The sequence below is a fragment of the Cucurbita maxima genome, unplaced genomic scaffold (genome assembly GCF_002738345.1).
Source record: "Cucurbita maxima cultivar Rimu unplaced genomic scaffold, Cmax_1.0 Cma_Scf00032, whole genome shotgun sequence".
Taxonomy (NCBI): Eukaryota; Viridiplantae; Streptophyta; class Magnoliopsida; order Cucurbitales; family Cucurbitaceae; genus Cucurbita; species Cucurbita maxima.
Genome location: NW_019272048.1, coordinates 1974926 through 1998209, shown reverse-complemented (window position 1 = coordinate 1998209; position 23284 = coordinate 1974926). Strand labels below are relative to the sequence as shown.

The window sequence follows — 23284 nt, the reverse complement described above, 5'->3', positions numbered from 1 at the left end:
ATATAACATAAAGTTTCATCGGATTATATTATTAAATTATTATTATTATTATTATTATTTTTTTTTTTGACATCAAACAACATTGAGACTCACAAGATTCATCTCACCTATCCACTTTCTCTAAACGTAACACACAAAAAAGGTCACATTTTTACAAGTTGTGTGACTCAACCCCCAACCTCTAACTTAAAAACTCCCTTTAATTATATGAAAATAAAAGATTTAAATGTCTATATAAATTTATAATTTAAATAATTACATCGCTTATTTGTGTGTTTGTTATATAGAATATCACATCGTAATATATATCACTAGTGAATACACGAACGTCAATTACTGATCAATTGATTTATATTTAAATTTATAATATTAACTACAATAAATATAGTTGTATATTTTAGGGATGTTCATATGACTCGATAGTTCGACCAATTTGGAGTACCTAATCCAAACCATAAGAATGGGTTGATTTTTTTAAAAACTAAAAAATTTTATTCAATTTGCAAGTTAACATTTTTTAGGTCACGTCAATCTGACCAACCCAAAATAGGGTTACAATCCAACTATACCCTACTTTTAAAAGATTAAACCTTGTCACAATTGCACTTTGATGACAGCGGACTTGTGATTGTGCGGCACTCACTTCCCAGTAACAAATGAGTTAAGTCTATTCGTTCTTGTACCGCCTATGACCAAGTGACGTATGTTCGAGCCTTTAGCCTTCATTCAAAGAAAGTTTTAGAAAACGAGACAGAGAGATTTCCAAATAGAGTTTTGAAAGCACGATTTGAGAAATTGAAATGGGTGTTATATGTGAATGTAAGCAAAAGGCAACAACAACGGCTTATTGCATATAACTATCGGGTACGGAGAAGATTTTAATTATTAATATAACATAGATTAGGAATACATTTTTTAACTAACAACCCTATCCGAAAATAGAAGGTTGGGTTGCATACTATATTTGAGTTGATGGAGTAGCTAACTTAACCCACTCAACCCAACCCATGTACACCCTTTACATTCAGACGAATCTCATCTATTATGTCGTCAAAGTCAAGCCCATTTAAACTAGCTTTATCCAACGATCCATACACAGTCGATTCGTACATAGCAAATATACCTAGATGACCCAGTCGCATATGTAGTAGCTCCATCATCAATACCTTAACTACGTGATTGAGACTTACACACCCCACTCTTTCGTATGATTTACACTTCCGGTCCTTGAGTAGGGGGACCATTCTAAAAGGTTCTTCTTCTACAGCGGAGCCCACCAAACGAGCGGCACAAAATCACAAAGAAGTTGAAACACTTGAAAAAAAAAGAAGAGCGCCTAGACGTTGAGAGCGTATGTTGTCATCGTAAAGCAAATCATCCCGAGTAGGGTTTAGATGGTTTGCAAGTGGCATTGGTGGGGTTAGCTTGGGTGTGCAAGTTGGAAAGCACAGCCCAAACATTTGTCCTTAAAATGTCTCACGTGAACTTTCCCAAGTCAGGAAAACAGCTCATATCAACCAAAGTTCTTACAATGCTGCCTAATCTTTTAACTTTATCCTCAACCTCTCCTCCAATCATTCTCTCCCCATCTATATATTTTTATTTTATTTTACTTTATACTAAATATTTCTAAAATAATAAATAAAGAAAACCCCACCAACTTTTCCTTTTTTTCATTCGTCCCATAAATTGACCCGACTCAATTTTAATCTCGTTTATGTAGTTCTAAACATTCCATCGAATTCGTTTTTTAATAAATTTTTTTTTTTTTTTTGCCTATAAATTTAGTAAAGTATGTGCACGTACCATTTTATTCTCTAATATTATAAAAATAAGTTCTAAAGTTTCGTGAATTTTTTTTTTTTTTTTGCTAAAATATGTAAAATATTTATGAATTTTGTACTTTCGATTTAAAAAATACTCTATACTTTAAATATTTTAGTAACATGGGTTAGATTTTGTTTCAGCAATTAACCGTTTCATTAATACTTATATATTTTTTTAAAAATTAGAGACATGTTTAAAAAATATTTTTGAACTTTTAAAACTGACCTACTTTTCTATTTTTCATTTATAAATTAATAAATATCATTTATAAACTAATAAATAAGGGAGGTGATTTATTAGTTATAAATAAATGATTATTGTCGGTATACTTAAATAGTAAAAGCATTTAAAAATTATTATGGTAAAAGTTAAGAGTATTAATGCAACCTTTTATCGCTGTTTAGTCCATATACCCATGTTTAAAAATATCAACAATATTAATAAAACTCCAAGAGTTCGAAAGCATTTTAAAAATAAAATATTATAATAAAGTAAATAATACTTTGTTCGACATTTGAGGATTTGCCTAGGACATGACTCTAATACCATGTCAGATGAACACGAGTCTCCACAATAGTATGATAGTGTCCACTTTGAGTATAAACTCTCGTGACTTTACTTTGAGCTTTCCCAAAAAACCTCAATCGAAATAATATTTCAGGATTACTTTCATCCGACCCCTAATCCTTCTTATTCTTCTTCTTTAAAAAATGGAGATTTGCTTGAAGAAATTTGGTTTATTTTAATGGAAGTTGTTAATCTATAAAGTTAAAGAAGAAACAAGATGATAAATTTAAGAATTTTCCTTCACTTTTCTTCTTCCAAATTATCCATCCATCACGGGTTGAAAAAAGGCTTGTTTTGATTCAATTTGGCGCGCTTCCACGATTCCCCCATCTCTTTCCCTATAAAATAATGCACCTTCACTGTCCATTACAGATACCCTTTTCATCTCCTTCACTCACTTCCATGGACTCCCCGCTTCTCAAAAACAGAGCATCAATGGACTCTGTTTTTACTTTCTCTTTCTTTTTCATTCTCTCTCTCTGTTTCTGCCGGAGCTCCGGCTATTCGGCCACGGCGTTTGCCTGCGATGCCGGAAGAAATCCGGCCGTGGCGGGGTTTGGGTTCTGTAATGCGTCGCTTGGGTTTAAGGAGAGAGTGGGGGATTTGGTGAAGCGGCTGACGCTGCCGGAGAAGATTGGATTTCTTATCAACGATGCTGGAAATGTGACTCGGCTTGGGATTCCGAAGTATGAATGGTGGTCGGAGGCTTTGCACGGTGTCTCTTACGTCGGTCCGGGGACTAAATATTCGAATGTGGTTCCTAGCTCCACCAGCTTCCCTCAGGTCATTTTGACGGCGGCTTCCTTCAATGCTTCCCTGTTTGAAGCCATTGGAAAGGTATCACTCACATACATTGCTCCTTCTCTCTCTTTCTCTAACCCTCTATCTGGACAATGTGGGTTACCAAAATGCTTGCTCGACTAATCCTCTACCAAGCTCTCAATATGATTCGAATCTCATCTGTCAGAGAAAAAAGAACGAATGGATCTGGTAGGATTTCCAAAAAATTCTTCGATTTCTTCTATTCATCTACTTCTCACATTCTGTGAATAGCCGGGATATTGAGGAAGATCCAGAAAAGCATTTAGGAAATCGATCTAATTTTATATTTGTTCATTCCGTTTGAATAAAGGAAGGATCCCAAAGAATCGATCTTTTAGTGACTTGGCTGTTGAAGATTGTTGGGGAGGAGTTTCACGTTGGCTAATTAAGGGAACTATTATGGGTTTATAAGGAATACACCTATGTTGGTATAAAAATCCGAAGAAAAGCTACGAGAGTGGACAATATTATACTATTATGAAGAGTCGTGATTCCTAATATAAGTTAGTTACCCTGTTTTTTATCAGCAGGATGTGTGACTTTGGAATCGTGACGCAGTGAGTTGAATGCATGAAATTTTTGTACAGAGTTCTTCAAAACTTTCTTTTGATGGTTCCAGCTCAAAAGGAAGATCTTGGTTCAGGCATTAAAAACTGCCAAGAGCTCATATCTTTTCTGGATAATCTAAATGAAAAAGAAAAGAAAACAAATACCCACCAAGAATGAAGAACAGAATCAGTAAATCTCAAGGAAGAAGATAAAATTTGAACGAAATGAAACCATTTGTACTTGTTGCTTGTGCAGGTAGTTTCAACAGAGGCAAGAGCTATGTACAATGTGGGATTAGCAGGACTTACCTATTGGTCGCCCAATGTCAATATTTTCAGAGACCCCAGATGGGGCAGAGGCCAAGAAACTCCCGGGGAGGACCCTCTGCTCTCCAGCAAGTACGCTGCTGGCTACGTTCGAGGCCTGCAGCAGCGGGACGATGGCGATCCTGACCGGCTTAAAGTTGCTGCCTGCTGCAAACACTACACTGCTTATGATTTGGATAACTGGAAAGGCACCGATCGTTATCACTTCAATGCTGTGGTAATAGCTCACAGTCTGTAACGGTCCAGGTCCACCGCTAATAGATATTGTCTTCTATGAACTTTCTTTTGCAGGCTTTTCCTCAAAGTTTTTAAAAAGCGTCTATTAGGGAGAGGTTTCCACACCCTTAAAAAAGAGTGTTTTGTTCTCCTCCCCAACCGATGTGGGATCTCAGTGCCCATTTCTTCAATGCCCATTTCTGATGGTTTTCTGTTTTGATTGAAGGTGACGCCGCAAGATTTGGAGGATACGTTTCAACCGCCGTTCAAGAGCTGTGTGATCGATGGCAACGTGGCTAGTGTTATGTGTTCTTACAATCAAGTTAATGGCAAACCAACCTGCGCTGATCCAGACCTCCTTGCTGGGGTTATCCGAGGCCAGTGGAAATTGAACGGGTATGTTGGTTTCTTCTCCTGTTTCTTTTCTTTCGTGTCTTTCTGCTAATGTCTTCCAATAACACTGGATAACTGCAGATACATAGTTTCAGACTGCGATTCGGTCGATGTGCTTTACAATTCACAACACTACACCAAGTCGCCGGAGGAAGCTGCAGCTAAAACTATATTGGCAGGTAAATAGTATACTATCATGCCATGACTCTCTATAATGATACATTATTGTCCACTTTGAGCATAAGCTCTCACAGTTTTGCTTTTGGTTTCTCCGAAAGGTCTTATGCATTCCTTACTTATAAACTCATGATCATCCCCTTAATTAGTCGAAGTGGGATTCCTCTCCCAACAATAATCACCTTGAACAAAGTACATCATAGAGCCTCCCTTAAGGCCTATGAAGCCCTCAAACAACCTTCCCTGAATCGAGTCTCGACTTCTTTGAGCTATCAAACAAAGTACACCCTTTGTTTGACACTTGAGTCACTTTTGACTACACGTTCAAGGTTCACAACTTATTTGTTCGACATTTGAGGATTCTATTGACATGGTTAAGTTAAAAGTGACTACACCTTCGAGGGCATGTCTCTGATACTATGTTAGGAATAACGGACCCTCCACAATGATAAAATATTGTCCACTTTGAGCATAAACTCTCATGGTTTTGCTTTTAGTTTCCCCAAAAGGCCTCGTACCAATAGAAATGTATTCCTTACTTATAAATCCACGAACAGGTGGGGCTCCTCTCCCAACAATTCTCATAGAACTTGAAAAAGAATGATTCATTGAGATTGGAGACTTACCCAATCGATTTAACAGGGTTGGATCTTGACTGTGGTAATTTTCTCGGGAAACATACCGAAGCAGCAGTTAAGGCGGGGCTCGTGAACGAGGCAGCCATTGATAAAGCAGTTTCAAACAATTTTCAAACATTGATGAGGTTAGGCTTCTTTGATGGCAATCCCAGCAAGCAGCTTTATGGGATGCTTGGTCCAAAAGATGTTTGCACACCAGAGCATCAGGAGTTAGCCCGAGAAGCTGCAAGACAAGGCATAGTTCTGCTTAAAAACACCCCAAAATCTCTGCCCTTGTCTTCCTCTGCAATCAAGTCTTTGGCAGTAATTGGCCCAAATGCCAATGTCACTAAAACCATGATTGGAAACTACGAGGGTACACTATTTTTCTAAACTTTCATCTTCTAATCTACTCACTAACTTGATCAGCTCATTCAAAAACTGCACCATATTTTGAATTGCAGGCATACCTTGCAAATATACAACACCTTTACAAGGCTTATCAGCCGTAGTATCCACCACATATCAGCCGGGCTGCATCAATGTGGCTTGCAGCTCTGCCCAGCTAGATGAAGCAAAGAAGATAGCAGCATCAGCAGATGCCACAGTTCTCGTAGTAGGATCGGACCAATCGATTGAAGCCGAGAGTCGAGACAGAGTCGACCTGAATCTTCCAGGAATGCAGTCAGTTCTAATCACAGAAGTGGCCAAAGCATCAAAAGGACCTGTAATTCTCATCATAATGACTGGTGGAGGCATGGATATAACATTTGCGAAGAACAATGACAAAATTACAAGCATCTTATGGGTTGGTTTCCCTGGCGAAGCTGGGGGTGCTGCCATAGCTGATGTAATCTTTGGATCCTTTAATCCATGTAAGTCTACTTTCTCAACACTTTAATCATACTCCAACCATATAATTTGCTTACTTCAAGTGACTAACATGGATGAAACAATTAACTGTTGAGGATTGTTGGAAGGAAGTTCTACGTTGGCTAATTTAGGGAATGATCATAGGTTTATAAGTAAGGAATACATCTCCATTGGAATGAAGCCTTTTGAGGAAGTCCGAATCAAAACCATGAAAGCTTATGCTCAAAGTGGACAATATCATACCATTGTAGAGAGTCGTGATTCCTAACGTGGTATTAGAGTCACTTAACTTAGCCATGTCAATAGATTTCTTAAATGTCGAACAAAGAAGTTGTGAGCGTCGAAGGTGTAGTCAAAAGTGACTCAAGTGTCGAATAAATGATGTACTTTGTTCGAGAACTCTAGAGAAGAAGTCGAGCCAGGGGAGAGGTTGTTCGAGAACTCCATAGACCTCTGGAGAGGCTCTATGTTGTACTTTGTTCGAGAGGAGAATTGTTGGAAGGGAGTCCCACGTTGGCTAATCTAGGGAATAATCATGGGGTATAAAGACATGAGAGCTTATACTCAAAGTGGATAATATCATACTATTGTGGAGATCCGTGATTTCTAACATTAACACTGCGAATATGAAAAGAGAAAAAAATTTCAAAACTCACAGAAGCATTTTATCAAACAGGTGGTAGACTGCCCATGACTTGGTACCCACAACCATACGTAGAGAAGGTTCCAATGACGAACATGAATATGAGACCAGATCCTTCCAATGGATATCCAGGAAGAACATACAGATTCTACACAGGCGAAACAGTATATTCATTTGGGGATGGATTGAGTTACTCAGATTACAAACATCACCTGGTCAAAGCCCCAAAGCTCGTATCGATCCCCTTGGAAGAAGGCCACATTTGCCGCTCGTCAAACTGCCAATCGCTCGACGTAGTCCAAGAGCGTTGCCAAAACCTGGGAGTGGATGTTCATCTGAGAGTGAAGAACGTGGGACAGAGAAGCGGAAGCCACACAGTTTTTCTGTATTCATCACCGCCATCAATGCACAATTCACCCCAGAAATACCTTCTGGGCTTTGAAAAGGTGTCTCTGGGAGCCGGCGGAGAAACGGTAGTTCGCTTCAAAGTGGATGTTTGTAAGGATTTGAGTGTGGCCGACGAAGTCGGAAGCCGGAAAGTTTTGTTGGGCCTCCATGTTCTCCATGTAGGAACGGTGAAACACTCGTTGAACGTTAGGATTTGAATCGACGGCTATTCCTCCGCCGCCGCTCCCGGTGGCTGATTATGATTTATTTCCTTATGCATTTTGGTAGGTGGACAATCAAATTGTATAATAAGTTGAGGGAGTTGTAAGAATTTTCTCAATTCTTATTGAAGAACGAACTAAGAACGGATGGAATGGAAATTTGGTGAAAGTGGGGCTAAAATGGAGGGCAAAACTCTTACATTTTTTTTTTTTCCATTTATATATGTTACTCGACATTCTCCGAACATGTAAGTCCATTGCTATATTTTACGATGAAATTTTAAATGTTTATTTCCACACAAGAGAATATGTTAGGATGGACGAGAATCAACAACTTTAGGTTAATAGAAATCTAGGTCATTACAGGACTTAAGTGACTCACTCAAATCAATAGGGGCTATAGAGGAACGAAAGAACATAGGTGGACTTAAGTGACTCACTCAAATCAATAGGGGCTATAGAGGAACGAAAGAACATAGGTCAATAGATCAACACGATACATTCCTTAAAGAACATGTTTGAACCCTTACTTAAACATGTCAGTTTTGTTCTTCACCATAAAAAATAAAAACATCCATTCCATGGCAATTCATACAAGAACACAACTATGGAAAAGGAATCACGAGAAAGGACGACTATTTCGCTTCCTCGGTGTCGCCTGTAAAACATTCATCATGACAGCAATTGAGGGTTGAAAATCGAGATACATATGCGTAAATTACACGGGACGGTTTCCTTTGATCGCATTTGAAAATAGAGCTATCAAAGGATTCGAAACCAAACTGATCCCGAAGGTGAAAAGGACGGGACGAGACGATCATTATAGAGACTCCAAACAAACTTCGAATGAAAACCTTGGATGCAAAGAATCACATATCTGAATCAATCTCCCCAAACAAGACCAAGAACAAGCAAGCAGACCCAGAAAGAAGGCAAGAACACCAAAAGTCTCCCCCAACAAGGCAGAGTGGAAAAGATGGGACAGCAGTTGCCAAACTCATCAAGAGCATCCAAACAACGTGCCGAGCATTTTAGCACGAAATACCCCTCGACCATAAGCCAGCAAGACGTATTCGTAGATTAAGTGAGTTTATGAACAAATTTGCTTGAGCATCCCAAAGGCTTTGGGTAAATTTTAAGTTTAAAGCGCCCAATTAACAAGAAACTGTATTATGCACCCAATAAGACCATATAAACGAAGCATGCTGCCAAAAAGTTCACGACATCAATATAACACGACATAAAGGTGATAGTTCATATTAGGACAGTAAGGCTGAAAGAAGTGCAATTACCTGTAAGACAATGGGAACAACGTTCTGTCAAAGTTTCCGGGTCAGGACACAGATCTCTAGTAGCAGCTTACCGAAAGCCAGGTCCTCTCGATACCCATCGAACATCAAAAACCAGGTCTAGTTGTTATACTAAAAGAAAATTTTCTAGATGAAATGTGCAGCAGTTAATGCAATTCCCTGTGTATGTGTTCATAAGTAATCCAGCAGCTACAAGGGCACTCAAAGACCATAAAACCAGATTTGAATGAATATGTCAAGAACACATTAGATACCACACCACTGTACCATGATACCAAATTCATCACATAGGAACACAAACATCTCAATATTAACGTCAAATTCTGCTCTTCAGAACTCTGAACTGTAAGAGAGACAATCTGTAGAAAGAAACAATAACAGCAAGACCCCACCATATGAGCTTCACTTAATGTGGAAACAACACGAGTAATCAGTACGAGGCAGCTATAAGAACCAGTGAAGTTAAGATGACTACAAACCCAACAGTTAAGTCACAATTCTATCCAGAACGAGAACCACGTCGCTCATATGGCCCAGAGCGGTCACGACTATATCGATCATTTCCTGAACCTCCTCGATCACCAGTACCCCGATTGCGCCCACCAGATCTATCTCCATTTCTATCTGGACCATATCGTCCACTGCCACCACCACCACTACCATATCTGTCATCCCTACTTCCATATCTACCTCCTCTACCACCTTCACTGGGACATTCCCTGGCAAAATGTCCAGGCTTCCCGCATTTAAAGCAATCTCCACCGTTAGATCCACGTCCAGCTCCAAGATCTCGACCTCGATCACGACCACGTGGACGATCACCATCATGATCTCTACCTGAACCTTGGTTTGGCTGAGCCTTATCAACTGTAATAGTCCGGCCATCTAAATCAATTCCATTCATGCCTTTGATTGCCTCTTCCATAGCTTTTTTCTCATCAAAAGTGACAAATCCAAAACCACGAGAACGTCCAGAAAACTTGTCAACAACTACCTGTGAAATGGATGGTGCACTATCAAAATCACAGGTGACTATGGAAAATCCTAAGGAACAGAGACCTTAAGCTATCATCCAAATTATCAAATGCAACAAGCACCAACCTTGCATTTTTTCACATTTCTATCTTCAAACACGGATCAATACAAGAATGAAGAATCATTATTCAAGAAGAACAGCAAGCAATATCCATCCGCAGTAAGAAAATTGGAGGAATCGCATTCCAGAAGAAAGAATTAAGACTATAATCAGCTAAAAAAGGACGACAGAACAGTAAGCGCAAGAAAAACAAATCAGATACCTTGGCCTCGAGAAGATGGCCAAACTTTTCAAACGCATCTTTCAAACCTCTGTCAGATGTTGACCAAGAAAGGCCGCCAATAAAACAGCGATACTCCACCTCTTCCGCCATTATGCAAGCTTCATCGAAGAGCCATAGTCAAATCAATTGAATTTCCCGAAGTGGGAAGAGTGGCGAATAATTCGAAAACCCCCGAGATTAAAAAAACGCAAGTAACTCATTGAAATCCAACGGATTTAAAACAGAAGAAAATACTCAAAAACTTTCTCGATCCGAAGAATCAAAATAGCACAATTAACCTGATTAAGCAATTGGATACATATCAATTCGACACTCTCATCCAGATAAATCGAATTATCAAAATCATAAAATGTAAAGAGAGAAAAGAATTACCAGCAGAATAGAGCTAACAATTTCTGAAGAACGAAAGCCTTCCGAATTCGATTCGCTATCGAGAGAAGCTACAAGAATCAAAAAATCTAAAAGCCGAAGTGACGGTGAGATTGTTAAACGGGTTGTAGGGCGAAGAGCAAGTCATCGAATTGAAGGCCTTTCCGGGTGCATTGATTTATGAATCTTCACGGTGGGTCATTTTAGTGGGCTCCCCTTACTTTATTGGGCCTAATTGGGTCGGCCCAAATTAAATTTCTCTTGTGGTGATAAAAACGAATTATCATTTATTTAATTATCTTAAAGTCCCAAAATTATTTTACATCACTAAATATTTTCTACCAATTATGATTTAACTATAATAATAAAAATTTAATTAAAAAAAAACTAAACTTAAGTAAAGCTAAACCAAATGAATAACTTTTATTCGTATAATATTTAGTTAAAACGAGTTTTTTTTTTTTTTTTTTTTTACATACTATAGATTTTAAATATCTTTTTCAAAGAGTTCACCCTAATATTAACTCAGATATTTCTCAAGAGTCCGGATATGTTGACACATTTTCTTCTTCCACTTAGTATTTTTTTTTTAAAAAAAAAAAATACCCTTTCGTAGCTTTACGTTTGGAATGGTTCACGACCCGAGCAAAAGCAAAATGGTCTAATAAAAACATTGGCAAGAAAAAATAGACAACAAAAATCAAACAAGCCAAAGCTGAAAAGGCTCATAACTATGGAGAATTGTGAAATAAATTTAGAAATGGATCTGTTCTGATGGTTAAAGCTTTTAGCAACATAATAACTTCATTCCCAAAATCTTAGCTTATGACCTTAGAATTTTTAAATGGAGAATATGATATTATATCCACTGATAATCAAGAATACACAATACTTTGCACAATAGAGAAAATAGCCACATTCCAAGTATTTATAATTACACCCAAACTAAAACCATATACCACCACTATATAACAAGGGTCTGGCAACTAACCAGTTCGGCCGACCCGACCGTTCGAGTGGCTATCACCTTTGTAGAGTTTTCTGATTCTTCTTCTAATTCGTGCACTTCGTGGAAGCAGATATCTTGTGAGGACGACGAAGACGACGACAATGCAGCCAGATGGTGATTTCTCACACCAGCTTGCATGACGGTTATGTTGTTATTTGCATCTTTGGTGATCACATGAAGTTTCTGGGTTAACCCTGCGAGTAAATAAGGCGACTCTGAATCCGAAAAGTCATGAATGGGAATGTCTTCTGCCACGACTTTCCAGACATCGGATTGTGAATCATACACCTTAACCTTGGCATTGTCGAGAGAACTAGAAGGATCCAATGCATAGAGTTCCCCGTTGACCGTGACACTCAGTTTCGTTCCAGCTTGCCTTGCAGGCCATCCCTCGCCCATGCCCATCGGCATTTCGACCCAGGTATTCACGTCTGGGTCGTATACTTCTCCTCCAACGTCGACAAAGAAAGGCCAGCAGTATAGACTTTGAGGCACGAACAATTTGCCCTGATACGATGTTAATCCTGTTGCAATTGGCTTGAGTAGATCGGCGAGAAATGCAGTAGGCAATACCTGAGCTTTAGCAAAAGGCATGCTTGGCACTTCAGACCACGCACCAGTATTCGGATCATATACTTCAGCAGATTGTAGGGGCGATAAACCACCGTTGCCCCTCGTGACCCCTCCGACAACATAAAGCTTGTTGTTTAAAACCGTAGTTTTACAATAGGCTCTACCGATCGACATAGGGTACGCTTCGTTCCATGCATTTGCAACAGGATCGTATCGCCAGACACACCTCATTGCTGAAGCACTGGAGAACCCACCTAAAACATACAGACACCCATCGATCGCACCAACAGCACAACCACAGAACGGCATTTGATCTAAAGCGTCCTTCCTTCCGAGCCAAGCCATTATAGCATCGGCTATTCTCAAACTAGAACCTGCCATATTCCATATCCGTTGCCCGGTTAAACCCTTCCTAGATTCATCTTCTACAGAAATAGTAGGCATTGGAGGCAACTTCTGCCATCGTCTAGCCTGCGGATCCAAAGCATACCACACAAGTTTCCCATCCTTAACCTTTGTCAATATGTACAGCCACTCCTCAGCCGTTCCGAGTTCCTGTCGGAGATGGAAGAGTTGATTGCTTGTAATGGCTTGTTTCCAGGCTCGAGAGACTAACTTAAGACTCAAGTAATGTATCCTCGGAACTCTAGCTAGAATCTGGATAGATATCTCATCAGGAAGACTGGAAATCAGTCTCTGGTTTTCCTCCCAATAGTTTGACATCAATTTTTGCTTTTTGCAAGTTTCGACGGGAACAAAATCATCAGGGCCATCAACTCTAGCCCCAAAAATGTTGAGACTCAACTTAGCTCCCATCGAGAAGGTTTGGCTGATTCGGTGTACAGAAATAAAAAATCTTCTGGACTAAGCAAGACAACTACTAGCAAGACAACTACTACCATAGGCTTTCCACATCACTTCTGAAAGGCATCATAAATGGAAGGAAAGAATCACCAGCAAACTGACAAAAGACACATTAAGATAAAACACAAGAACAAGCAATTTCCAGCAGAACAAAGAAACCAAGAACTAGACCATGCTATTGATGAAAATGAATGAAGTCAACTGGAGGGAAGCGGTGAGAGAGAGAGAAGAGATGTTACACAACTTTAAAGATGTTTGAAGAATTCTGAGAAATCCTACACGAAAGATAAAATAAAACTATTCAATATGCATGCATAATAGGAAGCATAGATATCATACCATTATGAAAAAATAGAAGACATGAATATCACAAGTCAAGTAGATTGAAAATTTTATTTGTTTGCTTCAAACACATTTTCGTACCTACGAGTTGAAGAACATATATTTCGAAGTAACTGATGCTTAAGAAAAAAGATAACTCAGGAACGATACTCGCTCGTCTCATTGATATGCAAAAGCCAGGACCAAACACCTCGCCCACCCATATCATTCTTGTGCACAACCAAAACGTTGTCCTTACTACTGTCTCTCTCCTCCCTTTCTCTCTAGCAGGGTTGCCAAAGCTAGACTACCAAAAATGTAATAAGACACTCCTAATCTCAAGGACCCAACACTGGATTGTCAAAATTCCATTCTTGTCCTTCCCTATCCCATTTCCTTTAAGTTGGCTATAACCAAGAGAAATTCGATGCTAAAATCTTCATTTGCTCTCCCCTCCTATTCTTTCGTGTTCCTCTTCTCCTACCAACATTACATATATCTAACATAAACAAGTGAAAGCAATGATACAGTTATAGCAGATATATTTTCCAAAAAAATAAGAGAAATTAACCATTGAAATAATGAAAAAGACTCCAGCTCAAAAGTACAAGACACAAAAGGGAAAAAAACCTAAATAAATAAATAAACAAACAGAATCAACAGAGCTATATAGAGTTAAATACTTCCCAATTTAAACAAGTGTCTTGCAAGGAAAAAGCTAAAAAAAGCTTGGAAAGAGAGCATCATTGTGAAGCCTTTACTGCATTAGGTCTTTACTGCATAATTTCTAATGATTTTCGAAAATATGAAGATAACTTTCTAACCAAATTTCAAAAATTAAGGCCTTTACTGCATTAGGTCAGAGTAATTGAGCTTTAGGAGGCAAAGATGGGCTAAAGATGTACATGAATAGTGTTCGACTTTGAGTTATTGGAGAAAACCCAATTCAAAATACAAATTTGAAACACTGAATTCTAGCAATTATTGGCATAAGAACATTCAAAGAATAGATAATTCATGGGTTCAGCTGCTTCAAAAAATATTAGGCAAATATAACGCAGCACAGTTGAAGATGACATCTTCTTATTAAGAGAATCTGATGTATTTAAGATGCTCTTCAGCATGATCCACACAAGAATGTTTACTCCTTTGGAACTATTTGATTTTCATAGTGCTGTGTAAAACACCTTGGGCAAAGACGAAGGGTAAGCAAGCTTATTGTCACGAGACTTGACTGAAAATAATCCTGAAGAATCCAATAGAACATCTACGTGAATCATCAAAATCATCCAAAAAAACCTAATCCAAATTATCTAAAAAAGAGTTTAATTCAACAATCTCCTCATCCTTTAAATTTCTTCTTAAAAGAATCCTGGAAGATCAACAAGAAGAATTCTAAAAATCTGATACAACTCAATTTGAGTGAAGAGACCTTGAAAAGAAGAGGATAATGTTCTTTGAAAACCAAAAAGTTTAACCATTTATCACCCAAAAGAAAATTATGGCTCCTTTACCAATCTTGAAACGAGCAAAATTCTCCACCTCTTTCCAAATTTTTTAAATGTAAACCTCGGTTGGTGAACCTTGGGGAAATTGACTTAGGAAATTTAAGGACTCGCAACAAAGCCTTACGGGCTAAATGACTCTGGCTGTTCCCCCTTGAGTCTACTAACACTTGGCGTAGAATCACTATGAGTAAATACGACCCTTGTCCTTTTTAATAGAATTCGTTGGGGTAAAGGCACTTGTAGAAATCCTTGAAAAGACATTGCCAACCAGCTTCCTTCCTTTCCTGATTTGAATAAGTGATATGTGGGAGATGAGATGGAAATCTACTTTTGAGAGGATAAATGGGTAGGGGATAAACCCCTCTCCCCTAAGTTTCACCATTTAAATCCTTTGTCCTCTATAAACAATTTCCCAGGGTTGACGTTCTTGATTCAAATGGGAGCTCTCCCTCTTTTTCGATTGGCTTCTGTCATCCACTATCCAATAGGGGGAAAAAAATGGATGTCTTGGCTCTGTTATCTTAGAATGAGGAGTTTGAGCTTAGGCCAAGGAGACAGGGTATCCACTCTTGGACCCACCAAGGGTCTTTTCTTGTAGTTCGTTCTTTCAACACTTGTTGTTTCCCTCCGCATCTAATAGGTCTGTTTTTTCATCTCTATAGAAGGTGAGAATTTCAAAGAGCGTTCAATTCTTTGTTTGCCAGGTCATCCATAAAAGAGTTAACACTTTAGATAGGCTTTTGAGAAAGATGTGTTCTCTGCTAGACAAATTAAATGCATTCTTTGTTGGAGGAGAAAGGAAGATCGTGATCATACTCCTTGGAACTGCAACTTTACTCGAACTATCTGAAGTTTCTTTTTTGACACGTTTGGCTTTCAGTTTGCTAGGAACAGAAGCTATAGAGAGATGATCGAGGAGTTCCTTCTCCATCTACCTTTTCAAGAGAAGTAAATTTTTTTTGTGACACACAGGAATTTGGGTTGTGTTGTGGGGGTAGTAAGGTGAGAGGAATAATAAGACCTTTAGAGGGATGGAGAGAGATCCTAACCATGTTCGGTATCTTGTTAGGTTCAATGTTTCTCTTCGACCACGAGCATGAAGGCTTTTTATAATTACTTTTTAGGTCTTATTGTATTTGAATTGGATTCATTCATTATGTTTTTATGAAAGTTCGGTTTATTATCCAGAAAGTAAAGCATCCTCTCTTGAGAAACCCACAGTGACACTAATCAACTTCCTTCCACCAAATATTGGCCACACAATACAATCAAGAGGAAATCCAATGCTTATGGATTCTAGTAGTTCCAAAATCGTCTCTATCTCGCTTGGAGAAGAACAGAGATTCAGAAGATTTCAACAACTCAACCAAATGAAATAAACAGAGAGGAATGGCTGACTAAAATTACACATCTTCCACATAAAATCGCTCATTCTTGCACCAAATGCAGTAATATTTCTTATCAATGCAAGAGCTACAAGCCTCCATGATAAAAATGAATAACCAAACTAGAATGGGCATAATCCACAAATTGTTTTGATAATTACTCCATTCATTTGTACTGATCGCATGCTTATATGGAATAAAATGACATAAATTCACACGAGAAAAAACCACAAACAAAATTGGAAAATGTATTTAGAGACAAATAAATAAAACACGGAGGAAATCAAGAAAACGGGGAAATTTCCACCTTAACCTACATGGTCACAAACTCAATTCAGCTATTAGCTATGTAATTGAATGCCAAAAACAATCAAAGGAACCTAAGAAAAGCCCCCAAATCCCAAAAATTTATCAAAATCCCATAATAAAAACGAGAAACCCCTGAATTCAAAAAATCGAACAGAATCCCAAAATCTGCCGCATCGATCGATCTCATTCAAACAAGGAAAATCAAAAGAACAGAAAAAGGGAAAAGAAAAACGAAAATCAATTACCAAGAATGAATTGGAAGACGAAGAAGAAGTGGTGGTCAAAATTGGATTGTGATAAAATCCGATGCTCTCTCTTTCACCGTCTGTGAAGTGAGGCGGATGTGTGTGTGAACAGCCGAGATCATCACCAACCATAGGCGGATCAGCTGCAACGCGCTCCATTGTTGAGAAGAATCTGAGCCGTTGAGCGAAGAGCATCCCACCAAAGCCCGATATCTTCGCCTCGTCGCCTCACGTTTTCAATATGACGTCACCTTTAGCGTGGCTTATTCAAGACGTTACTCAATAATATATATATATATATATAAATTGAAAAATTCTATAAACTCTTAGCTTTAAATAAATAAAAACTTAAAAACTAAATTAACAATTTCTATTTATTATAAATTTTAAAATATACATTATTATTATTATTATTATTTATTTATTTATTTATTTTTACCCTAAAAATAATTTTTTAATTATTTAAAAGGTAATTTTCAAAAGTTCTATGTTTTAAAAAAAAACGTTTAAAAAACAAAATAGTTCTTTAATTTAAAAAAAATGGAATAAATGACTAGAATAACCCGAAAGTTTATTGGCAAATAGTTCTTTATCATGCTCAAAGATGAGCCGATCGTTCGTTAGAGACGGTTTATAGATCAACAAATTACCACAAATGGAATGAGAAGTAGGTCCATGTAAATAGTCGATATCTCGCAAACAACAACTCTCCTTCCCCATATGGTGTTCAGAATCCAAAGGCAATCGTTGAGTGAACTATATCTTCTTTATGTTAGTTGACCTAATTCGCACCATTACTGCTTGGGTGGGACTCGGCCTCCGAACCGTACGTGAGACGAGTTTCTGCCTCATATAGCTCGCCCCGAAGATCAGGGAAATTTTAGGAGAGATGGAGAAACCCAGCAACTGTTGGTCGAGGAAAACCAATCCTATAACTCTCACACTTCTCGTTCTTTCTATTATCCCATTTTCTTTCGGGATAGATGGCTAATACTAATCTAATAAGTTCAGTTGTTGTCGTCTGACCAATTGGCTCGAACACCAGACCGCTTGTGCCCACCCACATAACCACACGAGCTCACCCTAAATGGAATGACTCTCTTAGTTACGCTGTGCCCTGACCCGAGTCCCCATGTTCGCTCTTCTCCACCCGCAACCCAAGCAGTTGGCAAACACCAACTAAAAAAGTTTACGGTTAGGTTTGTTATTTAATAAGAATTGTTTAGCTATGACTCGATCATCAACTGAGTTATGTTTAAAAAATGTCTCAACCCAACATATTTCAGTCTATCAACGCTTTTAATTTTATTTATAATTTTAAAAATGATTTATTCATTTTTTTTTTTTTAATTTGAAATTAGTATTTCATCCTTTCCTACCTTTGTTTCGTAATTTTCTTTTTATTTATATAGAAAATAGATAATTTCAATAAATATTTGCATAATTTGTTTTAAATATTAGAAAACCATGTGAAAGTAAAACACGTCCCCATACTTAAAATATTACATACTGTTTCTAGAAGGTGAATAAAATAAAGATAACGTAGCAATTAAAAATGTGATTTTTAATTAAAACAAATGGAAAATAAATCTCTCTCGTCCTACTTTCTTTCGTTGTCAGACCTGAAGATTCGACCTTCAAACTGATCTGATTTTCAACTTTTGTTTCCTGAAATAAGTCCATACATTTCTGCTAAAATCATCAATGAAGGTGTTATAGAACTTTGATCCGCCCGGTGATAGAACTGGAGATGGTCCCTAAACATTTGTATGGACTATTTCCAACCGTACTTTCTTCGATTCTCTAACAACCTTTGTGTACCTAACTAATTTCTGCTTGCTTGTCTGCCCATAATGCAGCTCTCACAAGAACTCATGTCAAAATATTTGAGGTCTTCTAAAACTTCTTTCGCAATCAGGATGTTCATTATTTTGACAGTCATATGTCCAAGTCTATTGTATCATAGACTTGAACGGGAAGCATTCTGTGAGATCCTGTATCAATTTGGGGAAGGGAAAGCATTCCTTATAGGGGTTTAGAAACCTCTCCTTAATAGACGTGTTTTAAAACATCAATATGTAATGGACTAAAATAGACAATATTGGCAAGTTATGAGTTTGAGCTGTTACACACTCTCAACAACAATAGCTTTTTTCTAGAGTACATTCGAGTCACAGATATGACTAAATTAAGATAAGGTTATAAAAGTCGGAGAGGTCGGCTTCTCTCATGGATATATGTAGCCCAATATGTATATGTCACTCCATCTCTGTAACGACCTAAGCCCACCGCTAACAGATATTGTTCTTTTTTTACTTTTCTTTTCGAGTTTTCCCTCGTCTGCTAGGGAGATGTTTCCACACCCTTATAAAGGGTGTTTCGTTCTCCTCCCTAACCGATGTGGGATATCACAATCTCCAAGCAGTATGCCAAACAACTTGACTGTTCTAACATTGTTGTAAACTTTCTACCTAGACCTGAGACGAAAGGTCGATAACCCTCGAGAAATGTTAATCCTTGCTTCAATTTGAACCCGAAAACGCCCTCTAATTTTATACGTGTGTGGTCCAACCAATCACCATCTAAGCCCAAGAAAAAAGAAAGCACTAGAGAGCAATGTGCCATTTCTGCCACTCTCCCTGATCGCCATTAACCTCTGAAAGAGACAACTTCAACAAATTCATATTATAAAACAGCCTCTACCCTCATTCTTCAAACTCCACCATTAACCATGAAGAAACTAGGTGGATTCATGTGCCATTCTCCGGCTGCCACCGCAGTCTGCATCCCCGCCGATCCTCGGTCCGCAGTCGTGTCAACAAGCCTGGCTAGAGCCAACAACCTTAAGAATGTCAATGGCATCCGTGTGAGGTTGGTAAACAATGCTGTGAAGTACTCCAAGCTTGGCAAGTCTCCGAGCGCAGGAACGACGAACGACGTGAAGAAGCCGGTGGCACTTATGCTTTCTTCGCCACCGCCCCCACCGGAGAATGTCTTCCATGTGGTGGTTATGAAGGTGGCGCTTCACTGCCAAGGCTGTGCTAGTAAAGTTAAGAGGCATCTCACCAAAATGGAAGGTAGAAAATCATATTTATAAACCTTCATTTCAAAAAAAGAATATATATATATATATATATATATATATATATATATATTGATTTTTCCTTAATTTTGACCATAGATATATTGATGAATATATTTTAATTTTTGATTAGTATAAATAAAGTTTTTTTAAAAAAATAAAAAAAATGGTAATATTATTACTTCTTATTTAATAATTTTGCCCTTGAATTTTACTTATTTATTAACTTTTGATGGAAGATCTATATTTAAATATTTTAAATAAAATATTATTATTTTAATTATATAATTACAAGTAAAAGTTTATTTTTTGCATTATTGAAAAAGGTTTGACAAATTTTATTATTAGAACTTAAAAGAAAATTTGTTCGATAATTATTAAATTTTTAATTCGGTTTCAAAAAATTAAGCTTAAAAATATTAATTTACTTTATATATATATATATATATATTCGCTTTTATACCAATATTTTGAAAATTAAGAAAAATTTATTTGGAATTTGATTAAAAAATTAAAATTATAGTAAAAAATAGAAAAGAAATAAACCAATATTTAAAGGATAAAAGGGCTAAAAAAGGAAATTTAAGGAAGAAAATGACATTTATTATTATTATTATTATTTACTAAAATTGTAATTGACAGGAGTGACGTCATTCAGCATAGATCTAGAGGCCAAGAAAGTGACTGTGATGGGACATATTTCACCGCTGGGTGTTTTGGAGAGTCTTTCTAAGGTGAAAAGAGCTGAGTTGTGGCTGTGACAGTCTGTGACTGTGAGGGAAAATATCAATGAAATTACCAAAATGGACACCAAAAGGAAGAAAGTGTATGAAATTTGTAAGGCACTCAGGAGGAGTTATGTGTAAATTTATCGTTTTGTTGGACAAATTAGTAATTTTAATATTTATTGGTGGTCCTAAATTCTAGTGGGTGGTGATGTTAATTGGTTTTCTTATAATGATAGTGATATTTTTATTTTAAAAAATTATTATATCAAATTTATAATTAATTAATTTAATGATAATAATACTCATTTTACAAATACTTGTAATTATTATTTGATTATTAATTATTTAATTTTTATCATTTGAATTGTATTCATTTAAGGTATGGATGACTAATTCCATAAATTAAATATCAATAAAATTTGTTTTCATACAAAATTAATAACATTTTCATATAATAATGTTTTATTTCTATCGTATTTATAAAATAAACTTATAAAAGGAAGTAAAAACAACAAAACTTGGAATTATTCGAACTTGCTATGATCAATCTTACTGCAGTGAAATCTCAAATAATTTTTTTTTTTACGTTAGATATTTGATCAACAAGATGATTCATTGGGTGGTTTCTTAGCGTTTTGACGTTTTTAGATATTTTAAATCAAAAAAATCTTATTGTTAAAATTGTTAGATCGAATTTCCCAGAGTTATAATAATTTAGGATGAAATTATCTTGATTTTGGAGTTTTAAGATTTGTGATTTAGGGATTTGCATATCACGTCGAGTTCTCATATCCGATTGGTTAGAGTTTTCATATCACAACCAATCTATATTTTAAGCCTCAATCTATAGTGAACTCGAGTTCGAATACAGCAACAACCCTAGATTTCTACTAACCTATAGTCGCTAAAGTCTCATTTTTATTCGTAATGTTCGACTCAAGTCTATATTATATTCACGAACTGCTAAGATATCTGATAACATAAACTCTTTAGTGAAATTGGGTTTAGGCCTATTATAAATAACCTGTAGACTTTGGTATGATGACATGAGTGTCCAGGCTATTCATATCGGGTTTCATTCTCGAACAAAATATGTCGAAATGGATGTTCTATGTTCGTGATCAAGTCCTTCACGAACTTCTCCAAGTTGGCTATGTGCCATCTTTTGAGCAACTTGAATAGCTATTCTCCATTGCTGCAGTCATGATCAAGATGGCATGGAAGTTGAAATGGAAGAAAATGGGAAAGAAATTGCTATTAAACTCAAGCAGTCCAAAGGTTTCATATGACATAGATAGATATTAATCCACATAGCAAATATTAGGTAAAAATATAGTTTGGACACAACACAAACATAAACACTTCATCTTCTACATGAACGTTGTTACTGCATAATCAAAAGCTTAGCTCTGTAAAACATACCGAAGGTGTAAGATATCTCATCGACTAAGCCACTGCTCCATCTTCTACAGGAACCGTTACTCGAAACTCGAAAGAGGCAGTACTATGAGAAATCACATCTCTTTATTCAGAGGCCTCATGAGCATTGACACTGTTCTCTGCTTGATCGATCAACTCGACTACCTGGGCTACGCCAGCTGCAATTTCCTTATTGATGCTTCCACTGGGCATATCGAACGTTCTTCTCCGGAAGGAAATCGATCTTTTAACAGGTTGGGGATCGACCACCTCAAGCATGGCTTCTAGCTCGATTACCATTGACCTCTTTGAAGTTCGCACCATCAGATCAACTCCCTACAAAAAAATGCAATGTATCAATCCATTACATTTGTGTCTCAGGTCATTGTTTATTTATCTCGCAATCAACTGAATAAGTATATAAGCTTTCATGTTTGACAGAAAAGTTTTAGTTTGTGCTTGAAGAAACATATGACCGACTCCTAGAATGACGCAACTGGAACTTGTAATTAAAACAAGAGCCTAGAAACTAAGCTAGCTACAAGATATATATATATATATATGTATATGTGTATATGTATATAATGGTTATAAAATAAAAGCAGCGACTTCAATCCAAATAAAACAAAAACTAAAGATGGTTACAATGTCTTTAGAAATAGATGCCCAAAAGGAAGAAACAAATTTAACACAAGACCAAACCTCTCCCCAGGACTTCTCAATATCATTAAAAATCTCTTACCTCTCTCAAGTCAATTAAATTGCAAAATAGCAAATAAAGCAGAGAACCAGGACAGCCATCAGATACCACGTCGGTTGGGGGGGAGAATGAAACATTATTTATAAGAGCGTGGAAACCTTTCTCTAACAGATGGGTTTTAAAAACCTTAAGGGAAAGCCCAAAGAGGACAATATCGGCTAGCAATAAGCTGTTACAACAACCATTATCACGACAAGGAGGAAGGAAAAGCACCTCCCTTCACCATAAAACAACTATTTGACAACCAGACCACAGAAGCCGTAAATGAAACAGAATGCAAACAGTTTTAAATCATTTGGATCGATTTTACAAAGCAGTTCTGTCTTCTTCGGAAGTCAAATATCAAACCAACCCAAACCAAACTGTGAACTTCTCCTGGGAAGCCTAATGCCTCAATTTCTTGAATTTGATGAAAACTCTTTTTTCGTTTATATTCTACCTAGCAACGACCCCCCCCCCCCCCCC

General features: G+C 37.2%; 5 protein-coding genes across 8 annotated transcripts in view; 2 read left to right on the top strand and 3 right to left on the bottom strand.

The window, feature by feature from the left end:
- Positions 1-2741: 2741 nt before the first annotated feature.
- On the top strand, positions 2742-7809 carry LOC111467033 (beta-xylosidase/alpha-L-arabinofuranosidase 1-like). Its single transcript, XM_023111802.1, has 7 exons — positions 2742-3231; positions 4021-4308; positions 4534-4703; positions 4782-4879; positions 5520-5870; positions 5959-6369; positions 7044-7809. The coding sequence occupies exons 1-7, from the start codon at positions 2743-2745 to the stop codon at positions 7613-7615; spliced, it is 2379 nt and encodes a 792-aa protein (XP_022967570.1). The 5' UTR covers position 2742; the 3' UTR covers positions 7616-7809.
- A 1320-nt stretch (positions 7810-9129) lies between these two features.
- On the bottom strand, positions 9130-10767 carry LOC111467070 (glycine-rich RNA-binding protein RZ1A-like). Of its 3 annotated transcripts, none has more exons than XM_023111859.1 (3): positions 10620-10767; positions 10227-10345; positions 9130-9922 (listed from the first exon to the last, which is right to left on the bottom strand). In XM_023111859.1, the coding sequence occupies exons 2-3, from the start codon at positions 10335-10337 to the stop codon at positions 9428-9430; spliced, it is 606 nt and encodes a 201-aa protein (XP_022967627.1). In that variant the 5' UTR covers positions 10338-10345; positions 10620-10767; the 3' UTR covers positions 9130-9427. The 3 variants fall into 3 exon arrangements, with proteins under 3 accessions (XP_022967627.1, XP_022967626.1, XP_022967628.1); XM_023111858.1 differs by having other exon boundaries at positions 10227-10346; positions 10624-10767; XM_023111860.1 differs by having other exon boundaries at positions 10227-10346; positions 10612-10766.
- A 685-nt stretch (positions 10768-11452) lies between these two features.
- LOC111467040 (F-box/kelch-repeat protein At1g22040) lies at positions 11453-17002 on the bottom strand. 2 transcript variants are annotated; one of them, XM_023111821.1, is made up of 2 exons: positions 16831-17002; positions 11453-13118 (listed from the first exon to the last, which is right to left on the bottom strand). In XM_023111821.1, exon 2 carries the CDS (start codon positions 13012-13014, stop codon positions 11581-11583), a length of 1434 nt encoding a protein of 477 aa, XP_022967589.1. In that variant the 5' UTR covers positions 13015-13118; positions 16831-17002; the 3' UTR covers positions 11453-11580. The 2 variants fall into 2 exon arrangements, with proteins under 2 accessions (XP_022967589.1, XP_022967588.1); XM_023111820.1 differs by having other exon boundaries at positions 11453-13337; positions 16831-17001.
- Positions 17003-19558: 2556 nt separating this feature from the next.
- Positions 19559-20867, top strand: LOC111467075 (heavy metal-associated isoprenylated plant protein 35-like). The gene is made up of 2 exons (XM_023111865.1): positions 19559-19907; positions 20555-20867. Exons 1-2 carry the CDS (start codon positions 19562-19564, stop codon positions 20671-20673), a joined length of 465 nt encoding a protein of 154 aa, XP_022967633.1. The 5' UTR covers positions 19559-19561; the 3' UTR covers positions 20674-20867.
- A 1024-nt stretch (positions 20868-21891) lies between these two features.
- The window catches only part of LOC111467047 (BAG family molecular chaperone regulator 7-like), an 11463-nt gene continuing 10070 nt past the window's right edge, over positions 21892-23284 (bottom strand). Inside the window, exon 4 of the mRNA XM_023111829.1 lies at positions 21892-22395. Within this exon, the coding sequence (XP_022967597.1) occupies positions 22165-22395 (231 nt within the window). The 3' untranslated portion in view covers positions 21892-22164. The remainder of the gene's footprint in view (positions 22396-23284) is intronic.